Here is a 26,826-nt window from a genome sequence, read left to right as displayed (position 1 = left end):
GCGTGCGCGGCGGGGGACGCGCAGCCCGCCGGCATGGAGCCGTAGAGGGGAGCTGCTGTGGAGGTGAGTCCTGCGCGGCGCTTCTTGCCGCAGTTCCCTTTTCTATTAAAAGAGGAAAAGAAAAAAAAATCCCTCGGAAAAAGAAAAGTTCGTCCCTTCCCGAGCCGCCGCGCGGGATGGGGCTGAGCTGCGGCTGATGCCCCGCGGTCCCTCCCGCAGCCCCGGGCGGAGCGGGGACCCCGCGTCCCGGGCTCGGAGCTGATGCTCGGGATCGGGTCCGTTCCTGGTGGCGCGGCCGCTCCGCCGCTCCCCGGATCGAGCCCTGCTGCTGTTGGAGGCGTTGGGAATGTTTTCTGTCACGAAGGGGAGATCTCGGTTGGTACCGAGGGTTTCTCAGCCTCGCGAACGCGTGTGGGGCTTCTCGAGAAAAGTGTTACTGCCGGCGATTTAAAATAAAAACACCAGAGCTGTTGCTTTTTTGGGATGTTGCAGCGCGATGGAGTCTGTTGAAGTGGTGCCGGTGCTTTTGAGGCTTGGATGCTCTGAGTTACCGTGGTGGGTATTGAACAGTGGGACTTGAAACCTCTGTTTGCCTCTGAAAGTTCCGTGACAATAAAGCTGCCCTGGTTTCCTTTGGAGTCTGATGGAAATCTGCTGAAGGGCACCAAACATTTCTGAACTGGCTTGGATTCAGCGCCTATTTTCAGAGAGCCTGTCCCTGGACTGCTGTCTCTGCTAGAATTCAAAGAATGGAAAGTTTCTGGTGGAAAATGCTGTAAGCAGCGGTTTCTCAAAGTTGTAGTAAGGTTTGTGTACTTTTGGCAATTTCTGTGCCTGTTGGGTTAGCACCCAAACTTGAGTTCGTTCCGCGAGGGGGAACCCATTGTGGCAGGAACCAGCACTCTGCAGTGCTCCTCGGTGTTTATACTCTCTTGTTTTTATTCTGATTATTTAAAAAACAACAGTAAATTTTTAGCATCTGTGTAAGGTTTGTGGATGTTCCAGTATTACTCCCAGAGTTCTCAGGGAATTGTTAGCGCTGGGGGCAGGCGAGGTGAGCTGCGGGCAGGGGCAGTTTCGCGGTGCTGGGTGAGCGAGCGTGGCTGTCGCGTTCTCGCCCGGGACCGGCTCTCATTCGCCCAAAACGCTTCCTGTCCGTGCCAAAAACGGGACCTTGATTCTCACCAGGGCTGAACCTCTGCAGCTGCAGGCTGTGGTGTAAGAGCAGGTGAATGCCTGCCCTGCTGCCCTCCGGAGGCAGGAGCGGGCCAGCCCGGATGGGGACATGGTGCCTGAAAAGCTTCGCTCACGCCAGACCCGGGGCAGGTAAATGCGGGGTGGAAGCTGATAGCGAGCGAGCGCGTGTTTTGCGATAGAGTGACTGCAGAGGAGACGGTGGCACACGCAGGGATTTGGGATTTTGGGCTCCCCAAGCCAGCGGGGTGTAATGCATGTGCAGGGAGCACGAGAAGTGGAGAGTTCTGGCAGTTCACCGAGGCACAGGCAGCGGTCTTCGGGAGCGAGTCCGTGATTCATCGGGGGCTGGAACTGGCGATGTGCAGGATGGCTTTCAGGGAAATCACTGAGGATCGCATCCTTCTGAGGAGGTTTCTCTGGGCTCAGGAGACCCCTGTCAGTGGGAGGACGGGGGCTTGGGCCGTCCCTGCAGAGCGCTGGAGTTGCTAGGCAGCAGCTCGCACCTCCAGCGTGCTCCAGATCCGAGCCTGCCAGGGGAGACCTTCCTCCCCCGAGCTAAAGCTTCCAGCTGGTGCCCAAGGGCAGAGAGCACAAATCCTGCGCGTGTGGGTGCAGCAGTATCGTGCACTTCTGCCTTGCTCCTGAGTGTTGGGGAGGGGTGGTCAGGGGACATTCAGGGTTGTTAGCTGACACAAGACTTCTTTATACTCACCCACCTACTTGGGTTGCAGGCAAGCACAAGAGAGAGTGAGATGAATCTTTGATTGTTCCATTTTTAAAGCTTAAGAGTTGTCTGCAGAACACCTTTTTTCTTTCACAGTACCTGGAAGCTCGTAGGAGGTTTGTCTTAAACTTGTTTGGTGATTGATGCTTTAGCAGTTAAATGGGGGGGAGGAAGAAGGGAGGAAGATTGCTGGGACAAGAGGTGGGATGGAAGGCCAGGTGTGCCACATCAATGCACTTAGCCAGCATGAGTCCATTTTAGTGGATGCCACACAATTGCTGGAGCCTCAGTGCACGAATGGCATCAGCCAGCGTTGTTTGAACTGCTCTGTATCTTGCAGAGCGATGGAAAACCTTTTAATTTTCAGAGTTGCCAGTCTGGTGGCTGCACTTTGAAGCAGTGCAGTAGCTGAAGCTGTCAGACTAGGAGGGGGGCACTGACCACTCTCCAAACAGAAGTCAGATCGAAAAGGAGCCTGAAAGAGTCAGGAGGGATTCATAGGCTGGTGTGGTGAAGGTGAGCTCAGCAGAAGGGCTGTTCTTGTGGCACAGATCACTTCTGATCAGACAGGGATTGGTGGTGTGACAGAAGGAGGAGGAAGATTCCCAGTTTGATCCAGGCTGGAGTCTTGGACCTCAGAAGAAGCTGGACTTGGCAGCCTTAAAGCTGGATGGGGCTGCAGAGCAGAGTGGGAGTGGAGGCAGGTAGGAGCACACTTGCTGGTCTCAGGATCTCGTGGGTGCTGTGCTGCTGTGGGATAAGCTTGACCATGGAGGGTTTAGACTAGGTTTGTCTGGAGGTGTCAGGCAGCTGCTGGGCACAGTGTATGTGTGAGGAGCCCAGCAGAGATGCACATGGGCTGCTGGAGAGCAAGGAGGAGGGAATGGGGACAGTATTGAGGCCTACACCCCTTGGGATGCTCTGCCTGCTTGGAGAGGTCTGGATGGGGATTTGGTTGGTTTGCATAGACGGAGTAATTTTTATCCATGACTGTTCTCAGCTGTTTCCTCGGGAGAGAAGAATGAATACATGTTACAATAATCCCTTAAAGCTATGGAGAGCAGTGTCTTCTATGTAGCATTTGGAAGGAAGAGGCTGTTCAAAACTTTCTATGCCTATGATGCCCTTGTGGGACCAGAGGTGGAGAAAAAGTTCCAAGGAGCATGTGCAGCCAGTCATCCCTGCTGCCTGGGGTGGGAAGCTGCCAGGGATGGCTGGGGCAGGTGGCCTTGATCCCTGTGTCAGAGGGAAAAGGCTGAGAAGATGTACTCACTGTGAGAAGTACAAATAAAGCATTTATAGTGTATGGACTTTTCCTGCTCTCTGAAACATTGAGGCTCAGAGTAATCTCTCACTTCAAACTGAGGCTCAAGCTGAAAATACCAAGGGATGCTAAATTGTGAACAACTGTTAAACAGCCTTAAAGAGCTGTATGGGAAACTGTGTCTGCTCTTCATTTCTAAGCCTTCCTCAAACAATGAGAGTCTGAGCTATTTATCAGGAGCTCTTTTAATGCTGGAAGGAAAAATGAACATTTAAAGTGTATCACAAAATAAAGAGGCACTTTAAGAGGCAATTTGCTTTTCAGGATGTCCAACTGAAAATAAATCTTTCTTTAAACAGCCTTGGAAAGAAAACAGAGGGAAAAGGTCTTGCCCCTGCTGAGAATAAGGAAAATATTTTTGCTAGCTTTGATGGTGAGGGTTTCCTCTGGCATCTGATACTAGGTCCAGGTAAACCCTCTTGGAATTGGTGGAGAACTGAGGGATGTGTTATATTAAGTAACAAAGCTGGTGAGAGATAGAAAGACACTGTTAGAAACTTCTGTAGGGGTTTTGGCTAATCTTTTCCACCCCAAAAGCATTCCAGAAAGTTCCTTCCTACCCTCTTTTTTATGTAACAGTTAATTAACAAGGTTGTCTTTTTGACAGAGCAATTTTAGGGCACATAAAATATGTATTTTAGTTTTATTTTTGCTGCATCAGATCAAAACTCCATAATTTTCAAGATTTCCATAAAATGTGTCAAAGCAGCATTCTATAAGCAGTTTCTTGTGGTTCTCATATTCTGGGGGGATGTTGTTTCTTTGCTTACTTAATCATATTCTTATTTTCACTCAGACAAATCTGGCAATGTATTTGTGTAAAGTCCAGTCTCTGGTTATGTAAGGGGGAAAAAAAATCCCCATCAAGAATCTGTTTATCACTTTAAGGAACAGAGATGATGCCGAGTTCAGTGAAAGCAACTTGCCTGTGCTGACGGCAAAGTGCCGTGTCTGGCTTCCCTGGGACTGTTTTCTAAGTGGGAAACTGTAGACGAGTGTTTTATAAGGAGCCTGACAGCTGGTATGTCATCTTTTCCTGTTAATTCTGTCTTCTTTGAGCATTATGTATTAGTTAGGAAAGCTTGTGGCCATGGATGAGATCAAGGAATGAATTTCTAAGCACATCGCATGCAGAACTATTCTCACAGCCTGTTTCATTAACGTGCAGGAGTGAATTTGGACCAGATTTGCCATGAAGAGTGCAAATATTGTTATTTTGTTAATATTGCAGAGCTCTGAGTGTATATAAGAGCAGGGATAATGTCAGTAGGGCTGAAGTTGCAGCTGTAGTCTCTCTGCTGTGTGGTTGTGGAAGGAGGCTTGTTTTAAAGGCTCTGTAAAAGCAGGGAACATTTCAGCATGCAGATGGCAGCCCAGTCTAAAATCTAGTTCTGTTTGTGCTGAGCACCTCCATAATGAGCCTTGAGGAGCTCAAGGGGAACGGAAGAAGTGGTATGGGGAAAAAGAGGAGGGATGTGCTGTCTTTCAGGATTGAGACCTCCCTTTGAACTGTCTCTCTCCATTTTTAATAGCTTTTCTGCAAAAGCTGCTTGGAGAGCAGGGTTAGAATCGCTATGAAAGAAGCAGAGCATCTAATCTTTTGGCTTAATAATGCTCCTGGTGTAGTTAGCTGTGAATTGGACAGACTTCCTTATTGATATAAGAGCAGAGAGCAGTGAGTGAAATTGGTGTGGGTGAGGATGGCCTTTTCTCATCTCTTTTAATCTGAAATGTTTTCTCCTTTTGTAGTTGAGGCTCTGTAGTGAGGACCTGTGATCTCTGGCACAGCTGTCTGAAGCACTCAGGTGAAAACAGCCATGACCTGAGCAGTGGTGTTTGTTCTGGGTGTCAGCAGCTGGAGTCATGTGCAGTCATGGTTTTTCTGGAATTTATGGGCTTTATAAGTGACTCTGAAGCCTAAGATTTCTCATTAGCAACTTGTTTTTTTTTTGGCTCAAGAGATCTGAAAAGCAGGAGTCAGAGTCCTTTTTTCCTGTGCAGGGCTGGGCTGGGTCTGAGAGCAGTCTGAGCTTGTCTCAGCACAAAAGAAATTTGCCATCCTGGGACAGTGCTCAGCAACCTTGCCAATTTGAGAGGCATCAGTGGTCACCCATGGCTGGGGCTCCTCTGTCCCCCCACATGGCTGTGATTACTGCTGCACCTTGCTCTGCATTGGGAGCTTCCTGCTGTAACTGCATCAGTTCTAAGACTTACACTGATTCAAGGAGATTCTTAAAATCTCTCCCCTTTCCTCAGTGCTAATGTACATGTTCAGCTTTCCAAGTGTAGATTGTCTTCACATTTTCTTTCTTTGCCCCAGTGGGCTTTTCAGTAAGCTTTTAAGTACTTCTGCAAGGTGGTGAGAGGCTAAGCCCCACTCTAAACTCTGACACCTAAACTCTGAGAGTCTTTACATTTCATACAGTACTTCATGTTGCCTGAAGTACTGTATTGATTAAACCACAATCTGCAGGAGTAAGTATATGTAGAATATTAATAGCTTCTACTCTAGGGAGAAAAAAAGGCTGTAAATTAATTGATCCATTATGTTGACCTCATAAACCAGGAGGGCTTGCAGTACAGCTGTAATCCTCCTCCCACAACATGTATTTCACTTTAAATGTCTGTAAATCCTGAAATGTAAAGCTGTGATACTGGACATGCATATCCATCAACCCTAGGATGTGTAGTTAGAATATTGCCATGTTAAGGCTGAACAACAGTTCTCTCTAGAATCCAGGGTAGTGCTGAATCAGTGCATCACTAGTGGTGCAGCTGGCTAAAAACCAGTAGCTAACTTTCCCACTCCTTTGTCATTCCTGTTCCTCCTTACAGTTGCTTTCTGTGTTTCCAAGTGCAGGAGCTGCTGCAATGAGGGGTGAGTACAATTCAGGGGTTTTAAATCTGGTTAGAAGATAAAATGAACTTGAATTCTGTGTGAGTTGCTTAGGGAATCGAGGTCAGTGTGTGGTGTGAGCTGATAGAACTCCCATCTGCTAATCAGTGCTGAGTAGTCCTAGTTCTTCTGGTTTGCAAATCTGTTAAAATGGGCTTAGATTTTTATCAAATTTTCTTGGTAGCAATTTACATGAGTGTGGTTGTATGCTTATCACTCTCTTTAGTGTTCTGATGTTATAGATATTGTAATCTTTCTCTATATTTAGAATATTTCAGGGGACTTTCCCATTTCCTGCTTTTCTTTTCTTTTTTTTTTTTTTTTTTTTTTTCCCCCTCCATAAATGAATGCTATTTTAGGCACCTATTGTATCAGAAAATTCTTGTAAGAAAATGTTCTTGTGTTAATGCTCACAGGGTTTTCTCTACAGGGCAAGCCAGCAGTTTGCCCAGTGTTGAGTCTGATTGCCATTTTACCATAATTAAAATCACTTCTACACACTGCAGCCAGACATGTTAATGGGGGAATTAATGGGGTGTTGGCCATCCACAATATTTTTTTTTGTGCTTGGCACTGAAACACATTTTTTTCTGTTTCTGTGTAAGATTTGTTTTGAAACTTTAAGACACTGCACTTCATATCTTCTACAGTTTCATTTGGAGGATATTTAACCTTTGAGTGGAAACATTAAAATGTTTTCAAACAAAACCTGAGTGTAAACACCAAAGGGGTGGTACTGTTAGCTCAGAAATAAATGATAAGGTTCTGAGTTCATTACTTTCACATCACAGAAGATCTGTGAGTTTTAGGTTTTTATTCCTTTTCTTTTGCACCCAGACATTCAGCCTTTTGGGGAGTCATTGCAGATGAGCATTATAACCTTGTCAGTGTTTAGCTGTGGGTTCCTTTTGCTTTGTCAGAACAAGACCTTGCTTTTTCCTTGTTGTATTACTGTCATGCAGGTGATACACTGCTGAGCCAGGAATAATCCCAGACAGTCTAGATGTTGTTTCTTTGTTGCTGTTTACTTCCAGTTTGTGTAACACAAGTACTGTGTTGAGCAGGCACACCATGTTTCCATCATGCCTCGGCTTTGGAGACAAATTTTAGGAGCAAACACTCTGGAATGAATGTTTCCTTTAGAGAGAAAAGGCTTCAATAACTCCCTTTTCTTCTGCCAGTGAGATAAATGGATACCATTGGATGAAAGTGAAAAAAATTAAAACTGTTTATTAACAAAGCAAGACACCTGCAAAGCACAGGAAAAAAAAAATAAATTGAACCTTGCACATCATCTGCACCTCTCCTCGTGGCTGAGAGGCAAAGATGGTAACTGTCCTTCTGTGTTGCTGGAAAGGGAGGAGAAAAGAGCTTATAGGAGCTGGGAACCTGTTGGATTTCTGGTGTGAGTCTCCTCCTCACAGCAGCCCTAGGTGGTGGATTTAATTCCTTTCTTGTGTTGGTTCAGCTCCTCCAAGGTCTCGGGTTCCAGGTGGTCCTGCTGGATCCCAATAGAGGCCAAAAGGAAAAACAAACCAAAACCAGTTCAAACCAAACCAAAATGTGGCCAAAAGGATTCCCAGTACAGTCTCCAGGCTAAAGGAAGGAAGGGAAAAAGACTTTTGGCTTCAAGCTAGCAAAAACTAATCTGACAAAAGGAACACTGTAGGGTCCCTGGGCCAGGCTGTCCAGAGCCCCAGGCAGAGACTGAACTGAGCCCCAGAGCTCCCAGGGTCCAGCCCCACTGCTGGCTCACCTTGAAGGTACAGCAGCCATTTCTGGGCATAAAGCAGATGATTAGGGAATGAAGAATCATCATAAAATCACCCTAGGGCACCTCATTTTAAAACTTCTGTTCAAATTTCAGCCAAACAAGGGGAATTAGGCAGATGTGAGTTTAGCTAAGGACCTGAGTCCAGTGGAGACTTAAATCCTGTAAGACAAGTGCTGAATGCACACTGCCTTGTAGAATTAATGCTCCCTGTGTATTTAGACAACTTAAGTGGCTGGTTATGATGGTGAAGATGCACAATGAATTAGGCAAAATGAAATATTCTTTGATGCTCATTGAGCAGCAGAGCGAAGAACGCTGCATGACCATAACAAGTGGAGCTGAAGAGACTTTATTTGAACTAGCACGCATCTCTGATCTTGAGTATTTTATCTCTGACCTTGAGTACTTTTTATGTTTGAGGTACCAACAAAAAGGGAGTGGGCCCATTGTGGATTTCTTCCAACCAACATATTATATAGGCTGAAAATCTTTTTGGATAAACAGCTCAATGGGATACATTGGCAAGAGAGAAGACCTGAGAGTGAGTTCATATTAAAATTTAAAGCCCTAAAAAGTGGGGTGGGGAAATGGTTTGAAAAGAAGGGAACAGAACTCACCATCAAGTCTACTGTAAAGACAATGAATGAATTACTGTTGCCATTTCATCCTTTGTGTGTGGGGTGAAAATGGCAATTTATTTTTGTGAGATATCTGAGCAACAAAACCTGACAACTGGAAATCACTAAAGAGATGGGTTGCTGTTTTTAATGAGTACCTTATGCATCACAGCTTCTGTGGAGGAACCTCCAGAACCTTGTGGTGTGTCAGCAAATCTCAGCCTGTGCACAGGCATGTGCCTGAGTGCACATGCACTGCTTTTCTTTTCTTGATTTCTTTTAAAAAGGAGCACTGCATAGACAAAGTTTGTGGTACAAATTGGAGCAAAGCTAAATTATATTTAAAGTGTGAACTTGGGAATCTCTGGGCTGGATTTTGTTCAAAATATTAATGCTCTGGGTTTCTTCTAATTTCCAAGTGCCTCCTCCTTCTAACCTGTCACTTGAAGTTCCTTTGAGTCCCAGAAGCCACATGAGCTGAAGTGGGTGCTGGAAAGGCAGCAGGCAGTACATGATGGAAATGGGAACAGACCAATTTCCAAAGCTCTGTTTTATGAAGATTTGGGTGGAAGAAATAAGTTTTTCAAAAGAGATGAAGTGTCTTAGGCAGGATAAGGGAGTCAGGATGGTTTTTGTTAGAACACTGCAGCCTGGTCCCCTTGTAGTTTTGTGTGCTTGCAGGACACTGTGACAGATGCCTGAAGTCAGGTCTGTAGCACAAATGGGGTGAAGAGGGAAGGAGAGACCTTGCAATGATGAATAATTAAGTTGTTGCACCTTGCTTTTCCTGCACTTCTCCCTCTGATAGCAGCAACCTCCCTTTACTTACCTGGATTCAAATACAACCTGGCAGGTCACAACAAGGCTCAGATTGCTGATTTTTTCACCTCTGTCAATAAACACTTGGCTCTGTGTTTCTCTTCCCTTCTCTCAGTGATTTTAGGCAAGCTGGCTGTAATTGGTGTTTCAGTGCCCTTATATATATATATATAATGATACATACTATTTTTTATCTTGTGGTGGGGCAGTTTGAACAGCCTGATTGTTTGCAGGTTTCTCTTAGGACAGAAAGCAGCTGACCCTCTGGTCACACTGGTGTGACTGATCCCATTTTGGTGGGATGTTTTCCATGGTGGAGGTGACAGCTCAGACTCTGATGTGTCTTTTCATGCCAGCCTCAGTGGAGTTGTGTCAGATATGACAAGCTGAGGCTTTGGGCTTGATTATGAATGACTGGGTGGTGCTGTGATTTCTTGCCCTTTTCCTGCTCCATTTTCCTGATTTGTGCAGGTACAGAGACTGACTGCCTTGTTGAGACCAGGGCTTCAAAAAGTAAAACTCCTATCAATGCTGACAGAACCAAGAATTTTCTGCTCTGCCTAGCATTAATATTGGTTGGCAATTGCTTGGAATTTTAAAATGTATTTAATGCAGCCTAGCTTATTTTGGGTGGAGATGTACAGACCCCCATGAAAAAGAACCTAGGAATTCCCTATTTCAGCTGTAATTACTGAAGGCAGAAAAGTAGAGAAACTAATTTGCAAAGCTATACTTGAAAAACATTCTAGCATAACATCATCATTACAATTATCTGTCAAAAGATTAAGTTCAATTACTTTTTTTAAACTGTCTTGTCAAGATGGCCTTACTGGTTTCAGGATTGTGTTACTCCAAAGAGAGGTCAAGGAAGAATGAATGCTAATTATGTCATTAACCATTATCAGACAGCCTTCAGTTCTTATTATTTCTTGAAAATGCCTTAGCATTGTTACTGTGAGGAATCAATAGCCATAAAGTGCCATAGAATTCAGGGAGGAAGAAAATCCACTGCCTGTTTATAGATTGTAATACAGTAAGGTGAGAGGAAGAGAACTTCCATTTTAAGTGGTAATTTTGAAATAATTGAATAGCACACAATTCCTATCATGTAAAAGATTACATGAGGTTACTTACATTTTCTTCACACAACGATAGGCCAGTAATAAAATTACAAGGGAAGAATATTTGATGTAATAAACTCGAATTAAATGAATAACAGTCAGTGAACAGCAGGACATTGCAGCCTCTTGCTGCTTTGCTGTGTTGGGTAAATGTTCAGAGCTGGAGGGGTCTGGGCTCCTCCCAAAGTTGGATTTTGGGGTCTCACTGGTAGTTTTGTGCATTTCTGTTTAATTGAAACTGCTGCAAAATGTGTGCTGAATCTTTTGATGCAAATAATAACTCCACAGTGATTCAGATGACTGCCTACTTTATCTGATAATGAGGGTCCTGATCTAAACTCTGCATCTTACATGGAGATGAATCTTTGGAGTTTAAATATATCAGGCCACTTAAAGGCCCATAACTTGAAGCTAAGTCCTCACAAATTTGAGGACTCTAGCTTAAAATAAAGCATCTCTCTTTGAGAGAGATGGGCTTTGATGAATTCAGATTTGTTCTACCTGTTTTTGAGTGCAGAGAAAGAGCCTCAGTTTGCTCTTGCTGTCTTTTCTTGGGAGGGCTGGTACTTGTAAATGAAAACAAAATTAGTTCCAATAATTATAAACAATTAAAAATAAAATTCTAAACTAGATTTCTCCTATTTCTTTTTTAATGTACATAATATAAAGTAATTAGTAAACTTCACAGGTGAGACTCCTGAGACCTATGTTCATTGATTTCTGAATTGTGTTCACCTTTCTTTGCCTTATACAATAAGAGAAATTTCTGGAACAGCATTAATTGTAGGCAATTGTAGGAGCTTTTGCAAGGTCACTAGTGGGAAAGTAAAGTTGCTAAGAGATTGCATGAGTAACCTACTCTGTGTCTTTTCCTGAAAACACATTTGAATATTATTCCATATAATGTAAATAATATATCAATATATTCAATATAATTTGAACAATATGAATTTTTTTTTAATTGTTGATCTGTTTGCATGAGACAAAGGTAATTATGACCATCAGGGTCTTCCCCTTATAAAACATACAAAATTCTGCCAGATTAGACCCATACTACTTAAAAAAACCTGTTACATCTTGTGATTTTTTTCTTTGAGAGCGAAATGATATTTTTGAGGTGTCATTTAAAAAACCCAACCCTTCTGTGTGATAGTAAGAGGTAAATTGTTCAAGGTTTCTTTGAACTGTTCTGTTTTCCTACTCCTACCTAAACTGAGAAGTTGTTACATTAAGCCATTGCCCAGTAATGGTTCTTTGAGAAATGTTTAACTGTAGCTGCTGCTTTGTTGGAGTGAAAAGCTGTGATTCAGACTTTGTACTATGTTTGCATTTCAGCTGTCACAGAAAGTGAAAGATGAAGCCTCTTGTTTTCTTGGTTCTTGTGATCTGTACTGTAGTCAGCATGAATTTGAAGCTCGTGTCAAAAAGAAATTCTGGTAAGTCACAGAAAATTATATTTACTTTTGGATCTGGACCTCATGCTTATGCAGTCAAACATTTTAGATGGCTGCATTTTGCTTTGCATATATACCACTTTTTCTGTTCTGCGAAAAAAAAAAAAAAGTCATAACTGGTATGGTTTGCTTAGTAAATGAAAGCTGTTTGAAAGTGTCCTATGTGTTTTTTTTGGTTTGAAAAAAAAAGAAGATGTTGATCAAGTTGAAACCTCAACTGGAGGTATTACAAAGGTAATAATTACTTTGGCATTGTGATATTGTTCTAACATCCAATCTTTTACTCATGCTAAGGGATTTTAAATATGGATGTGGTTTGGAGTGGGATTTAGGTCTGGATGATTTTTTGATTACTGAAAGGTCATCTTTGAAAATGTTATTCTGGCCAGACATATGATCATAGGGTTAACTGGGAAGAGCTCTCCTGAGTAGATAAAAGGATTATTCCGTCAGTGAAAGAAAGTGGAGTTGGCTCATGTTTCCATCTGCTTTGGAACCTTCTAGTAGTAACAGAACCCTTCAAAGAAGCATTAGAATCTCTCCTTCCAGGGCAGACAGTTCATCTGGATAATGGTTCATCTGTTCTTGAGCCTGATGTCTACCCTGCAGCTTTGCCCTCTCTAAGGAGTGACTTCCTGAGACTTTGTATTTCTCAAGTAAGCTGTGAGTTTAGAAGACCTTGGGCAGACAAGTAGGTCAGCAGCAGTGCTGCACAGCAGTGTCAGTCTGCCACAGCCTGCTGGGTGTGTGAGGGTAAATGTTGGACTTTTAAACTGTTGATGTTTTTCCACACTGTTTGAGCTGTTCTTACATGTGTGAGGGTTTCCACTCATCCTGCTGTCCTCAAGGTCTCCAGTCCTTCCAACACTGCAGGTGCAAACAGAAATTACTGACTTCAGTTGGTGTGGCCTGTGTTAAGTTTAATTTCTGCATTTATTGAGAACAGAAAAGAAAATTATTGGGCCATCTATTAAAAAGAATTACATTTCACATCCCAGGCTGAGGAGTGTCACTCTGAGAACTGACAGGTTCATATACAGGGCTGAATTCTTTCTGCTGGGCTGGAAAGTGCCAATGGAGATTGCCAAACTGAACTAGTCTTTTGGTGTGGTTATTGTGTCCAGAGCCCAGTTTGTGCTGTGAGAGCAGTGCTGGATCTTGGGGTTTGGCTACAGTGCTCTTGGTCTAAACTCTGCTAAGGGTGATGATGTTCCTGTTCCTCAAAAGTGCAGCCCCTGCCTGGCTGGGAACCCTCTGTGAGATCCACAATCAGCCTCTGTTCACTGATGCCAGGCAGCAGCACCTGCCTGCAAGCAGAGCCCTGTGCAGCTCTTTTTGCCAGAAGTACACAACTGTACAAGTGACATGCTGCTGGTTGTAGCATCCTTCAGCTGGTCGTTTACCTTTAATTAGATATATATATATTTAAAATCTGTTTTCTTTGGCTCTGCAGAATGTCTTGTGTTAATAACAGCTGTTAACAGTGTCAATTTAGGTTCAGTACTGGTGGGAAAAATGCTTTAATATGTTAGACTGCTTCTTGCTAAATATAGCCCACTAGTGAATAGGTGGTTCTTTTTTAATTTCATTTGATTGTACTGGTATGTGTTGAGAATAATATAAAGAGGAAAAAATGCACATAAAGTAAAATTATGGTTTCTTTGCAAGTACCTAATCATGTAGTTGGCTTTCACCTTCAGTACCCATTCTAGTTGCTGCATGGAGTGAACTATTGATTTCTTTTTTTATTTTTTATTTTTTTTACTTCTTCTACTACATTGTGTGTGAAATAATTTTCTGTTTCTGTGATATCAGCACTTGGAGTGAAATTAATAACTTGACTCCTATTCTGAAAGGCCTTTAGCTTTGAAGCACTGTTGTTTGATTGCTTGGGGTTTCACTGAATATTGTATGTTGTGAGGGGAGAGATGCTCCAGCAACTTCTGAACTTTAACTGTTTGAACAGTTTTAGTGGAAGATCAGTGGGTGGATGCAGACAGGCAAATGCACAAAGAAGCAATATCAGCATATTTTCCATAGGGTGACAGTGGCTGTAACATACTGAGAATGTAGTTCAGAGTTTTGGGATTTATTCATTTATTTTACATTGGTGTTGGGGAGTGGAAAGGGGAAATTGATTAATGGTTATTTGTGGGCAGCTGCACTGCAGTGTAAACTTCAGGATGTCTGGATCAGGAATAGTGTTTTAGCTGTGGGCTAGAGCTCAGGTGGGGGAGTGCATGAAGAGCCCAAGGGATGCTCTGTGGGCAGGATCTCTGCAGCAGTGTCTGGGTGAGTGTTTTAGTCTTGGGTCTTGCTGGCTGTTGGTATGGGGATGTCTGTGCTGGTGAGCATCCTTAAAAGGGGAAGGGAAATTGTGCAGACAGTTATGTAGAGCAGTGTGAAGCAGTGCATGGAAGGTGCTGACACTGATGATAAAGACAGATTTGGGCTACTAGAACAATAAACCAGGACAATTGGTGTCTTTGCTGACTTATGTAGACTGGCATTTTTTCTAAGCAATGCATAGAATTATTGCATGCATTATTGCATGAATGGCCAGAAATTGTGTCAAGTACAAGAGCAATTATGAAGTTGACTGGCATGTGTGTAATATCACGTAATAGAATGTATTTTGTTTAAGGGGTAGGGAAGATCTAAAGAGAGCTGGCTTGAAGAGGAGCAAGGAGAAGGTGAGGTGGTGTTGTCAGGTAATAAAAAGGCATCACTCAATTGTAGGTAGTTAAAAGGGGGGGCAGAATGTCCAGAAAGGCTTTATAGGTGAAAGTGGAGTTGGCTTAAAGAGACGAAAGGTTTGACTAGGAAAGCATCTTCAGAGGCTGGTGCAGAAATTCTCCTTCAAAGTCAAGGAATGGGCACCCAAGGGGAGAAAGTTGAGGATGAGCACTGCAGACAGCAAGGGCAGACAGTAGACAGAGACTGGACAACAGCAAGAGTCATTAGAGAGAGGCCAGGAGTGGAGGATCTAAGATGTTAAAGAGAAATTGATGAAATGGTGCTCCAGCTGCAAGCATAGAGCTGTAGTTTGCTGAAAAAACAATCCATGGAAGAGAATAGAAAAACAGAACTGAAAGATTTTTCTCATGTCCTTTACTTGCCCTTTGTTACAGATTTAGGCATCCATATTTCCCATTTGGAAAAGAGAAGCAGGGATGCATATGAAGCCTGCAAATAGATTTAGAGTACCCTGCAAGGCTGCAAAAACGACACAGAAACTTGTAGCAAGACAAATTTGTTTGGCTGCTTCTCACTTGAGATGTGGTGCCAAAATAATTAAAAATGGGTTAGCTAATTTAATTATGCTCATCAGATTCTTCTTTACAGGCAGCAACTTCCCAATGCTCCAGAAGAAATCTGTCATGTCTACAGAGTAACAATTCCTGTTTGTGGTGGGGACAGAATAGTTTGCCTCGAGTATCTGTGTGAGTGCAATGTTGACTTAAGTTTCACAAATATTTCTTAGCATTAGGAAGCATTTTTGAGAACTGCAAGTCATCTTTCTTGCTTGTTTAAGAAGTAAAACTGAGCAAACAGCTAATGTGGAGACTGCAGTTTTAGCAATATCCTAGAAAGGGTATTTTACAGGTGGAGGTTATACAAATGAATTGAAGATGTGGGAGTTGCTATGTTCCCAGCTGGTAGGTGATTTCCTTTTAATCGGATTAAGTGACTTCTTTTCCCAAAGCCTTTGTATATATAGTGCTTTGAATAATCAGAGCAGGAAATATAATACCAATTAAAAAATCATTGCATTTTTTAAGCAAAAGATTTTTCAGATTGTTTGACTTACTAGACATAATTCCATTAGTGAATGGTTGATGCCATTTATTGTTGCTCTATTATTTGCTGAGCTGTCTGAACATGCTAGAGTTCTGGAGGGCATGCCAGCCCTGTGTGCTGGAGCAGGGCAGACATCCTCAAGTTCTCTGTGAGGCTGCTGGTTGAAGGACATTTAGGAGCCTTTCTACAGGTTAACACAGCTTGATGGGCTCAGGCTTGGCACGGTGTAGCAATGGGGAACAGACACACAGATCTCCTGTTGCTTGCTCCAGAGATGATTGTTTATTGCAACAAACCAAACATTTTTATGTTCTAAACCAAAATGAGCAGGCACTGGCTGCCACTGGTGTCCCTGTTCATGTGTCCCTTTAATCTCTGGTCACAGTGTCCCTGTTCATGTGTCCCTTCACTCTGATCACAGTGTCCCTGTTCATGTGTCCCTTTACTCTGATCACAGTGTCCCTGTTCATGTGTCCCTTCACTCTGATCACAGTGTCCCTGTTCATGTGTCCCTTTACCCAGCTCTGGTCACAGTGTCCCTGTTCATGTGTCCCTTCACTCTCTGATCACAGTGTCCCTGTTCATGTATCCCTTCACTCTGATCACAGTGTCCCTGTTCATGTGTCCCTTTACCCAGCTCTGGTCACAGTGTCCCTGTTCATGTGTCCCTTCACTCTCTGGTCACAGTGTCCCTGTTCATGTGTCCCTTTACTCTCTGATCACACCATGTCCATGTGTCTGAGCTGTCACTGCTCACACACGAGGTGACCACACACCAGCCATAGAACCTGTTCTCTGGTTGTAGAACCTGTCTTTCACCTCCTTTTTGGTGAGCAATGATGAAGAGAATTCAATGTGATTTCATATCTCCCACAGCATGGGTATGTCCCTGAAGCTACAGAGTCATGTCTCCTCTATCAGGTGGATTTGCTGTGTGATTCCAGCCTTCCTTCTCCTTCTGTGTATCTTGGGAGCATCCAAAAGGCATTCATGCCATAGGAGCAAGTGTGTCTCTGATCCTCCACCCACCTTGTCACCCTCCACCTGCATCTGACTTTATCACCAAAGGCTTGGGAGAGAGAGGGCTTGGCCTGGCACTGGGCCTTGCTGTGTATGGACACAGCCAAACTGTCTTAAATTCTCATTGGTATTGCAGTGCCTTTTAACACATTAAAAATCTGTTGGCTTGACATTTTGTGCCTTTTAAATCTCATGCAGATGACTTAGTGTGGTCTGCTGTAGATGTTTCAGAGACCTTCCTTTGCTGCAGTTGTCACTGCTTGTGCCTACGATTTCCATCTGCTCCCTTCTGTGAAGGTTCCTGTGCTGTTGCCTGACCACTTTGGCCATGGAAACTATGGCATACACAGAAATGGAGGTGTTTGTACTTCAGACATGACTCATGGATTTGTGCCTGGAGTGGGATATTTTAAATGAGCCTAACTCTGAAGTCCACTGCTCCTGCTGGAGCGGGCGCAGAGGAGCTGCTGGATGTGTGCTCACATTGCCATTTGCTTTAGTTTGCAGTTGCATCTGCCTGAAGAGGTGACTTCTGACCCTGATGTAAAATTCATGGCCATGAGCCCTCCCTTGTTGAGATATGAGGGATGCAAAAGAGGCTTTTGACTTTTGCTGCCTGCAAATACTGTGCAGACAGAGGAGACGGGAGCTTGCAGCGCTCATCAGTGCGTGTTGATCTCTTACTTCTCCCAGAAGATGTTAAGTTATTCACAGCTCCAGCAAACAAAGTCAGAAAGCAGCACTGCAGCTGGACACACCTGTCTGGAAAACAGCTGGCAGCAATTATACATTCTGTTTGCAGGTGGGAAGGAAGGGATGTGTACACAGAAAAACAAGAAAGGAAATAAATAATCTGCTTGAAGTTAGTGACTTCAACCTGACAAGGTTTAAATTTTGAACTCAGTTAAGCACTCAAATTTCCAGCTATTGTACACATTTAAAAGGAGTTCATATATAATTTAAGTAATTAAAATATGGAGCTGATACTTAATATTAAAGCTAGATTCCTTCCCAAAAGGAAAACCTTGTGTATTTGAATAAAATAAATGAACAAGTTAAATGGATTCAAGCTGAAGTAAATCACAAAGGTAGCATCTTCAGGGGATAGGGAGAAATAAGCAAAGCATGAAAGAAATGCAGTTTCTTTACAGGTAATAATCTGTGATTTTCCACTTGTGCAATGGGTGTCATCTCAACTGTTTGGGTATCTGTTCTACATCTAGATTCAGTATGTAGAAGTTCATTAATAATATCTGAAGTGCTAAAATACATGTCATCATGATTGAGATTTTTTTCCCCCTCTACAAAATGGAGAAAAAATCCCTGATTTATCAAGATGCCTTTGCTTTATTTTCTTTAAGATCCTAATTAGAAATTTTAACAGAGTTCATTTCAATATTTGCAGTGTGCTCACCTTGAGGGAGGGTGTCCTTATTCTGAAACTGACTGTCTTGAGGGACAGGGAAAGTTCTTCTGGCATGTTTTGTTTTTCGTCTTGTTCATGAAAATATTTCTGAAAAGCTTGTCTTACATAATGTTAAAATGAAAGTATGAATAATACAGCTGCAGACTACCCAGAGCAGCCTTCAAGCTCAGCATGTTGGCTTGTCCTGGGAATGAGTATCTGCTCCCTTGGGGACATCTCCTTGTGCTGCAGGGGCTCAGGGGTCACTTGGGGGGACATGGACCTGCAGGAGCCTTAAGGAATCTGTGGTGTGATGGCTTCACTTTGGGTCAGGTGCTGAGCAAGAGCAGTTCTGAAGCGTGCCTGAATTTTTGTGACTTAAATACATGTTAAGGCAGGTTTTACACCCTGCTGAATATATCTGCAGGAACATAAATAAGGTTCCTTAGATTGAATGGGTTATGAATATTAACACACATTTTCATATCTTTGTCCACTGAATTTAAACCTTTTATTCTTCACTTTCAGAACCTTGCTTGTTGTTTGACTGATGTGCCTTTCAGTTTTGAGTTGCTAGTCCCTGTAACACAATGCATCAGAAATTTCTATTTTTTTTTTTTACTTATTTTGTAGTTGTTTTTGCCATGAGTGTAGCTGTCACAGTGACAAGCAATGAAATTGTGAGGTAGGAGATGTTGGGATCACTGTGGTGAATATTGAGAAAAAGGAAAATTAAGATGCATTTGTGGGGGGTTTTATTGGCATTCCAAGTTTTTGAAGAAGCTGGTTTTACAGTTAATAAAGGAAGCATTAGACTTTTGCCTTCTCAGGAGGTGCAGAGTTAAGTATTTCAAGTGTTGACCTGTGGAGGAAGGAAGGAATGTGTTCTGGGCAGTGCTTGTATGTAAAAATGTTGATACATAGACCTGTGTGAGATGGTTGTATGCTGCTGTAATTTGCTCAAGTAGAAATGATTGCCCATCTATTAGCTGAAAGCAAAATTGATCTGAACTGCAGTGTCACCTCTAGAGGGTACATTTATCACTTTATTAATCTCTAACCCTTTCAAATCCAATCGATTCTTCCCTCCAAGAAGCACGATTACAACTCATAATACATTCTGATATGTAAACACACAGTGCTCTGCCACTCAAGACAGAGACTTTGATTCAAGTTCATCTTCACTTTGCTTTTCCAAGACATGGTCACCAGGCTGCCCATGCCCCAGCCTCTGCCATCAGTTCCTTCTTGCTTTTCTCCCTGTGTGGCTCCTTATTCAGGCAGGAACAGGGACAGCATGAGGGTATTTCTGTTAGCTCGATTTGTTTCAAACCTCCTCCACTTTTTGGAGTTACAGAACTGTAGCTCTGTTGTGCTGTGTATGACCTGTGGAATCTCACTCACTTTTTGAATATTTTTTTTTAGGAAGGTAGGTTTTTTGACACCTCAGTGTAAGGCAAATGGAGCTGGTTTGCATCTATCAGGGATCAGGATTGCTTTAAAAAGGTGTCTGCTGAGATTTCTGCATCTGTTATTCCAGATGGAAAATTAAATAGTGACAGCATAAGTAGGAGACTGTATGATCCAGGAGCACTGCTCTTTTTTTTAATAAAGAAACTGGAGGCAGTGGCAGCACCTGATGTGAGTTTTTGTGTCTGTCTGTCTCATTCCTGTGGCTGTAATGAAGTGGGAATTTCCATCAGTCCCTCTGGGACTGAAGGTGGTAAATGTCATCTCCCCCTTCTGTGAAGAGGCCTGAGCAGGGCAATAGGGAAAGGCTGAAGTTCCCAAATTACTTTCTGATATTTTAAACTACAGTCATTTGGGTGTCACTCTTGCACGTGTCTGGGGGATGTGCTGGTGTTTAGACCTCCAGTAATCCTGTGTACAATTCAGATGTTTGTCAGGGCTGTCTAGCAGAAGCCTTGAAACATGATGCTAGTATTATTTCTTTGACTTTCCATGTTCTAGTTGTACTTTGTTACCTGGATAGGTTTTTTTTTTTTTTTTAATTTCATAGGACTATTTGAATTTTTAGTAAATATCTGCTATCATGGTATTTCATGAGTGATTTTTGTCTCTAATGTTTGCTTCATAGTTATTCCCATTTTACAGACGGCAGAAAATCAGCAAGAGAGAAAACTGTATTAAGGTTGGCCAGCACACTGAAGGTGATGCAGGGAATAACACATAAATTTAACATTTCCCTCTGTTTTGTCGTGTTACTAAGGCCTTAGGCAAGGACAAGGAAAGCAGTCCTGTCTTCTAGAGAATTTTTGAGGCTAAATAAGCATGTGCATAAAATGTGCTTCTATGTCCTTGGATCCATGGGATAGTGAAAAGCTTCTTTAATTTCTGTTATTTTTCAGTAGAAGATAGGAGAGATATTTGGTTATACCAGGTTTTGTGCACTAGTTTTAGGCTTAGAGCCCTTGCCTGTGGATGTTACAATTCTGTTGTGTACACTGGCTATTGGCTGCCCTTCAGTGAGGAGTGGGGACACAGGGAGACTCACTTAACACTGTAAAATGAGACATGGAATGCCTGAGGAACCTCGAGCCCTGGAGGTGCCAATCACATCTCTGGGGTAACCAAGTTTATAGAAACCTCAGTGTGTATTTACTGCTCTGATAAAGAACATTTGCTGGTCCTGAGCTGCTGGGACTCTGCAGGCACTCAGCTAACTCTGGGCTCCATCTGTGCTTACCAAGAAGCTGCCCTTAGGTTTTTAGCAATACCAGGAGCTGCGCTTCTGTCCTCAGATGAGTGAATAGCCTAAAACACCTTTGTCCAAGGACACTTCAGTGTATAGTCTAACCAGATGTTCATGTTTATTTAAAGGAATGATGGTCCTTTCATCACACTGTACAAATACACAAAAAATTTGAGGGCAAAATTGTTCCACAGATTTTGAAAAAATTTATTTATTTTTTAGTATTTGAGATTTCTGGTATGTTGAAGATAGAATTGACTTATTATTTATGAAGACTGATGTCAAGCAGAGATTTTTCACAAGACAGCAGGAATTGTTTGTTCTTGGATTTAAGCACTATGGTTTTGTTTCACTGGCACTCTTTTTATATACTCTGTGATCCTTATTTAGATCAATGTGCAGAGCCACTTCATGCAGGCTGATGCTGTCTTACATGTTCAGAAAAAATGTGTATGGGTAGGCTTAGAAGGGGAGGTGTAATTGATGTCCTTGAGTTATTGGTAAAATGCAGAAATATAATCACATTCTAGAGAATAGAGCTCATCAGAATTTCTTTTCCAGTGACACAATTTCATTTTGAACAATAAATTCCCTGAGAGGGATACATTTAATAATCAGTGGGAAAGTGCTGGAACATGAATCAAAGGCAGGGTTATTCCCAGGCTCTGTACCCTGGAGCTGAGTAGCAGCAGGTCTGTCACCCTGCAGGTGGATGTCACAAGAACCTGGAAGACCATGAGCACAGAGTAGCCAGGTCTCTGCTCTTTGTGGGATTCCCTGAAGCATTTGCCTGTGTCAAATCTCTCAGGTTTGCTGCAGAGGAGATATGAGAACTGAGAAAGTGGGAGCACTTCAGTGGATCCTGCAAGCTTCCTTGGCTTCCTGCTGGAGGTGGATCTGTGGCCATCAGCTCCCTGGCAATCTTCCCTGGTAAAGAACCACCTTTAGGACCTGCTTCTTCCTCGTTGTTGCAGGCTCCTTTTGGAGAAAATAAACTGATTTTCAGGTGTTTATAAAAAACTTGTTTGGTCTGGTACTTGTGGTTTAGAAAAGAAAGTTTGAAACTTAAGCCAAGAAAGCAATTTTGAAAAATTGGAGCTCTTGAATGTGTTATTTGTTTCTGTTGTGACCTTGAAAATCTTGCCCTATTATATAAAGGCAGAGAGGTGTGAATAATGGTATGGGTTTAGACATAAGGAAGGAAATTAGGATGTGTATCACTGATGACACATTGGATATAGTATTTCCATTCAAAATGACATCTATAGTTTTAGGGAAATTGGGGACTACAGTGGAAATGCACTTAGGAGTGGAGTGTTTCAGCTTTATTGGAGCAGATTGAAAGCTGAAGCTTTTTGGCTGGCTTCTGATATAGGTCAACATAATTCCTATTCACTGTGACTTTACATCATATTATTTACAGCATTATGATTTTTTCATCTGCATTGGATGATTAAATTTGCTCTTTATCACTCAGTGTTTATTGCAAAGGGTTTTGTTCCAACTCTACAACATACCTCTGACATACTGCATGAGATAAAACCTAAATCCCACGACCTGGGATGCCTGGCTGCAACTGCAACATGGGAGACAGCTCTATTGAGGAAGAAAGGTTCATTATTAAATCCATTTTAGAACTGTCTGCAAATGAACTGTTCCATTTGCTGTCTTTCATAAAGAGCTTTAATTGATGGTTTGCTCTGAAGGATACAGATCCCATATGAACAGTTGGTTATTCAGAACTGTGAAGTCACTTGCAGAATGTGTCACCAGCTTGCTTCATGTTGTAGTAAGGAACACTCCTGATGTGCTGTAGTAATTTGTTGTCTTTTGGAAAAATATATATTTTTTTTCCCCCAGAAGTGAAATGCTGGGTAACTTGGTCATGAGAACTTAGATAATACAAATTCCACAGGATGATTGTAGAATGGCTTGGTGATGTCACACACAGTTGAAATGTTACATTAAGTCTCTCATTGGTGTGTAAATATGATCATCCTCAAGAAAGGGAAGGAGTTTGTTTCTGCTGGGTCTGCTGGGTAAAACTGTCCTCTAGAGTATTTTCATGGCTACAGTTGGCATGTTTTTCAGGTTTATGCAAGACAAGTGCATCCTTTTCTGCACACAGGGTTGCCCTTTCAGAATGATAATGTGTAATATACTTATAAAAATCAGATCTCCTTTAATAGTTTGATTCTGCACATGAAAGTTGTGCATTATCAGTGTAGTTACTCAGATAATTTAATGCTCCTTCCATGCTTTACTATGGTGCTTTCCAACAGGGAGCTGTAAAATGTAATTTTGAGCTCCTTAAACTTTGTATAGATTATTAAGAAATATTTTTTCAGTGGCAGAAGAGGGAATTCTATCTCTGAATAATCTAAAAGCCCCTTAGACTTACCTTTTAAAATCACATCAAGCAGATAAGGAGAGGGATGGGAGCAGTCAGTCATCTTGGTAAGTGTTCAGGGGTTCTTGAGCATCCATGGGTGGTGATCCCCAGCTGAGGAGCTGTGCAACATTTGGGACATGCAGTGTCAGGTGTTCCCAAAATGCTGGGAGGGGAGAGGGAATAAAACCATCAGTGGTCTTGTGTAAGCATGATGCTGGCTCTTCCAGCCTGTCCTTTGAGATGTTATTAAAGGTGTCTTAGTGCCCAAGCACTTTAGAGGAGGGGGTGGCTGAGCTGTCTCCTTTTCAAGGTCCTGCTCCCTGGCTCAGCTCACTGGGATGCTGCTCAGGTCTCTGCAGGTGCTTCTCAATCTTCTGTCCCACACACAGAGTTTGGGCTCTGCTCTAGGGAATTGGACTGGGCTGTGCCATGTTCCATGTTCATGCCTTTTATTTTCTTCTTTGAGAAACTTTCTTTAGAGTAGGATATGCTGTAATATGCCAGGAGAATTAACCAGAGGAAGTGTCTCTGTAAAGTGAGAGAGGAGCTCATTAATTGCCTAAAAATTAGGCAGTTTCCATCTGAGTAATTGGTGTTGGCTGCCTGGCCAGCCTTCCTCAGTCTAAGAAGTAGCTCATTAGTAGAATACACACAGATGGTTCTGTGCTCTGAGGTACCTAAAATACACAGGCAGAGAGCTGTGTTAATAAGGCAAACCTGTCCTCAGCCTCTGTGACTGAGTTTGCTACAAGCTGCAGAGGGAATGGTGTCATTTGGTAAATATTATTAGGTAAATGCATTTCCATAAACTTATTTAGTTTTCACTTTTTTATTTTTTTTCTGCAGATAATAGATTATGATAAATACTCAGAGTAATTCACTGTTTCTGGAAAAATTCTATTGCAATAATAGACTTAGCATAACTGCTTCATTTCTTCAGTAGCTGATTTACCCATGTAATTGCCTAGAGGGGGAGATGTATTCAGAGCCCAGTTTTTATTTGGAATATATACTGATTTTTTGCTCTCTGTTCTTTCTGTATGCAGTTTGTTAACAGTTAATTTGAAATACGACTTTTTCTTGAGTCGAGTCCCTTCTACAAATGTTAATGGATGACAAATAAGGATTTTCCCACCTGGGAAGATGGTAAATGCAGAGCCTGGAGGAGTCCTGGCACAGCTGGGGATGTGCAGGGGCTGAGCAGGGCACTCCTGCTTGTTTGGCCTCCTCCCAAACCAAGGGAAGCACTGTCCCTGGGGAGGGGACAGCCCTGCTTGTCCTCAGCTCAAAGCTCTGGGGTCACTTTGGAGGTGATGATAATAAGGATGGCTTCATTTAAAATGGCAGATTATCCCTCTGCTCCTCATCCCCTGGAGAATTGCTCCATCCCTACTCTGGGCAGTCTCTTTTTTTGCCAGAACAGGGGCTGAGCCCATCTTAAAATTAGTTCACTTTCCTCACCCCATCTGCAAATTCCTAAGCATATTGACTTTTGTGTTTAAGAGGTTTTTACCATTAAGACTGGGCTGGGGAGGAAATGGGCTTCCTGGGATAACCATTCTTTCCCAAACAGTCTGACTTTGGTCTCCTATGTAGTTAGATTTTGTTTAGAGGTGGTTTTTCCATCAGTGCCTGTGTGTGTCTGTCATGAACTGTGACAAATTCTTTCTGATGAAGGAATTTAATGTTTCCCTTGTTGATGCTCTGCAAGCACTTAGTTGCATTTACAGAGAATGTAATTTATGTTGCTGCTTTGCTCTGTTTTTCATTTCTCATAGATTGGATGTCTGTTATTGCAATTTGTGCTGGTGTTGAAAAGAATGGTTCCACCTCAGCTTGATTATTGCTGCATTGCTATGTGTGTCTGTCTTTGGCAGATTTTTTGGGGTTCATGTTTGTTTTTGTGGGGTATATTTAAAAAATACTGACTGGCCAGGTAACTCAGGAACACATGTGATTTGTAAAGAATAATTTAATAGTTGCATGCAAGTATTTTGCATTGTGCTGATCCTCCCTGAGGCAAAGTACTGTTCATTTTAAGTCCTGCTTTAGGCTTAGGTTAAATCCTTGGTAGCATGCATGGTTTCCAGAGCCTGCACTGGAGGGAGCAGACTGTAATGAAACAGGTTACTTTGTGGAACTCAAATATTTGAACCTGAAAACCTTGAAGAAAGAGTGGAATGTACTCACTGAACCAAAGGGATTCAGTGTTTCCAAGATCATTTAAAGGTGAGTTAGGCTATTCAGACTATGACTAAGCATTTAAGGCTATGAGTAGGAATGAGATGTAGGGGGAGAAGGAACATGGGATAGATGTCATAGGGAGAAACTGGAAGACTTTTTGGAAGGATATGTGTAAAAGAGTAAAGCTTTGGAAGTGAAACCTGTAAAATATTTACTGGATTATAGATTTGGCTTGAATGGGTAAGTGGGGTTTACAAAGGCAGGAAACCACCATGTGACATGATTTCCTAGGAAATTTCAGGAGTTTGGCTGCAGTGGAATTCCATAAGCTGTTCAAAGGTGGCAGTGTATGCAGTTCTGAAAGCAAGAAGGGGTTTTAATTGAATATGTTAAAAAAGGAAGAGCAGTATTCATTTTATCTTTCAAATTTCAAGGTAATTTGATAGGGTTTACTAGTAACCCTAGGCTGTGGAGCTTTTTTTCCTGCTGCAAACCTATTGAGTTTGATGGAATTAAACTAGAAATTAGAGAACACAACTGTGTAGCAATGTGGTTTTTTTCTTCTTTCTGTGGGCCAAGCTTCTGCTTATTTAGTATGATTCTGCAAAAACATCCATTGATTTTGGTTATTCAGTGGATAATTACCTCATAACCCACAGGATCAAGCAGCAGAGCTGCTTATTTAGCCTATAACAACAATTCTTATGGTGGTGCCCAGTTGTGCTGGCACTTCTGCAGGGACCCTCCCATTCCCTGCATGGTGGCAGCAGAAAGACCCCTCTGGACAGGGGCTGTGTGTGCAAATGCACAGCAGCTGCCATTCAGTGATGAGTACCTGATGGCTGTGATTATTCTGTAGATAGGAAGCTTTTTTTAAGCTGTTTTTTCCCTGTTGGTGTAATTTGATGTGTGCCACAAGTTGCTGAGGTGAGAGCACAAGCTGGAGGAAACCAAGGTGTCAGAGGAAGGCTCTGACAGGTCCCTCTCCTGCTGCCACCTCAGGCATTGCAATGGATAAGTGGAGAGAAAAGTATAAATGTGTCAGAGTAAATCCCCAGAAAGTATCTTTGCATTTTCTAGGTATTACCATGATGAAAATCATGCTGCTTTGCATTCTGTAGGGACCTGGCTCTTCATTAAAATAAAAGTCAAGCATGTCAATAGGGTAGCATGTCAAGAGGTGTAGCAGCAGGAATTCCCCCAGAATGACACCTTGGCTCTAGTTTGACTAAACAGACAACAAATTGTTTAGTGCAGGCGGAATTCAGACATGCTGTGCAGATTCTTTCAGTGCATCCACTTGAAAAGCCCTCTAATTCTAATCCACTTGGATACCACATATTGTTTCCAAATACAAAATCTGAATTTTAATTGCACTTTTGTGG

The 26,826-nt window shown here is 42.4% G+C and overlaps 1 protein-coding gene across 6 annotated transcripts in view; it reads left to right on the top strand.

Annotated features, from left to right (window-relative positions):
• Positions 1-26,826, top strand: part of IL1RAPL2 (interleukin 1 receptor accessory protein like 2) — a 359,275-nt gene that overhangs the window by 207 nt on the left and 332,242 nt on the right. The window contains exons 1-3 of one of the 6 annotated variants that reach the window (XM_079318891.1): positions 861-1,326; positions 6,081-6,123; positions 11,808-11,908. In XM_079318891.1, the coding sequence (XP_079175017.1) occupies positions 11,827-11,908 (82 nt within the window). In that variant the 5' untranslated portion in view covers positions 861-1,326; positions 6,081-6,123; positions 11,808-11,826. Of the gene's footprint in view, positions 64-292; positions 807-860; positions 1,327-2,242; positions 2,626-6,080; positions 6,124-11,807; positions 11,909-26,826 lie in introns of those variants that run through there. The other 5 variants (XM_079318889.1, XM_079318894.1, XM_079318892.1 and 2 more) reach the window with 5 other exon arrangements.

Source organism: Erithacus rubecula (genome assembly GCF_903797595.1).
Source record: "Erithacus rubecula genome assembly, chromosome: 15".
NCBI lineage: Eukaryota > Metazoa > Chordata > Aves > Passeriformes > Muscicapidae > Erithacus > Erithacus rubecula.
The sequence above is the reverse complement of the archived record's forward strand: the minus strand, read 5'-3'. Positions and strand labels throughout refer to the sequence as shown.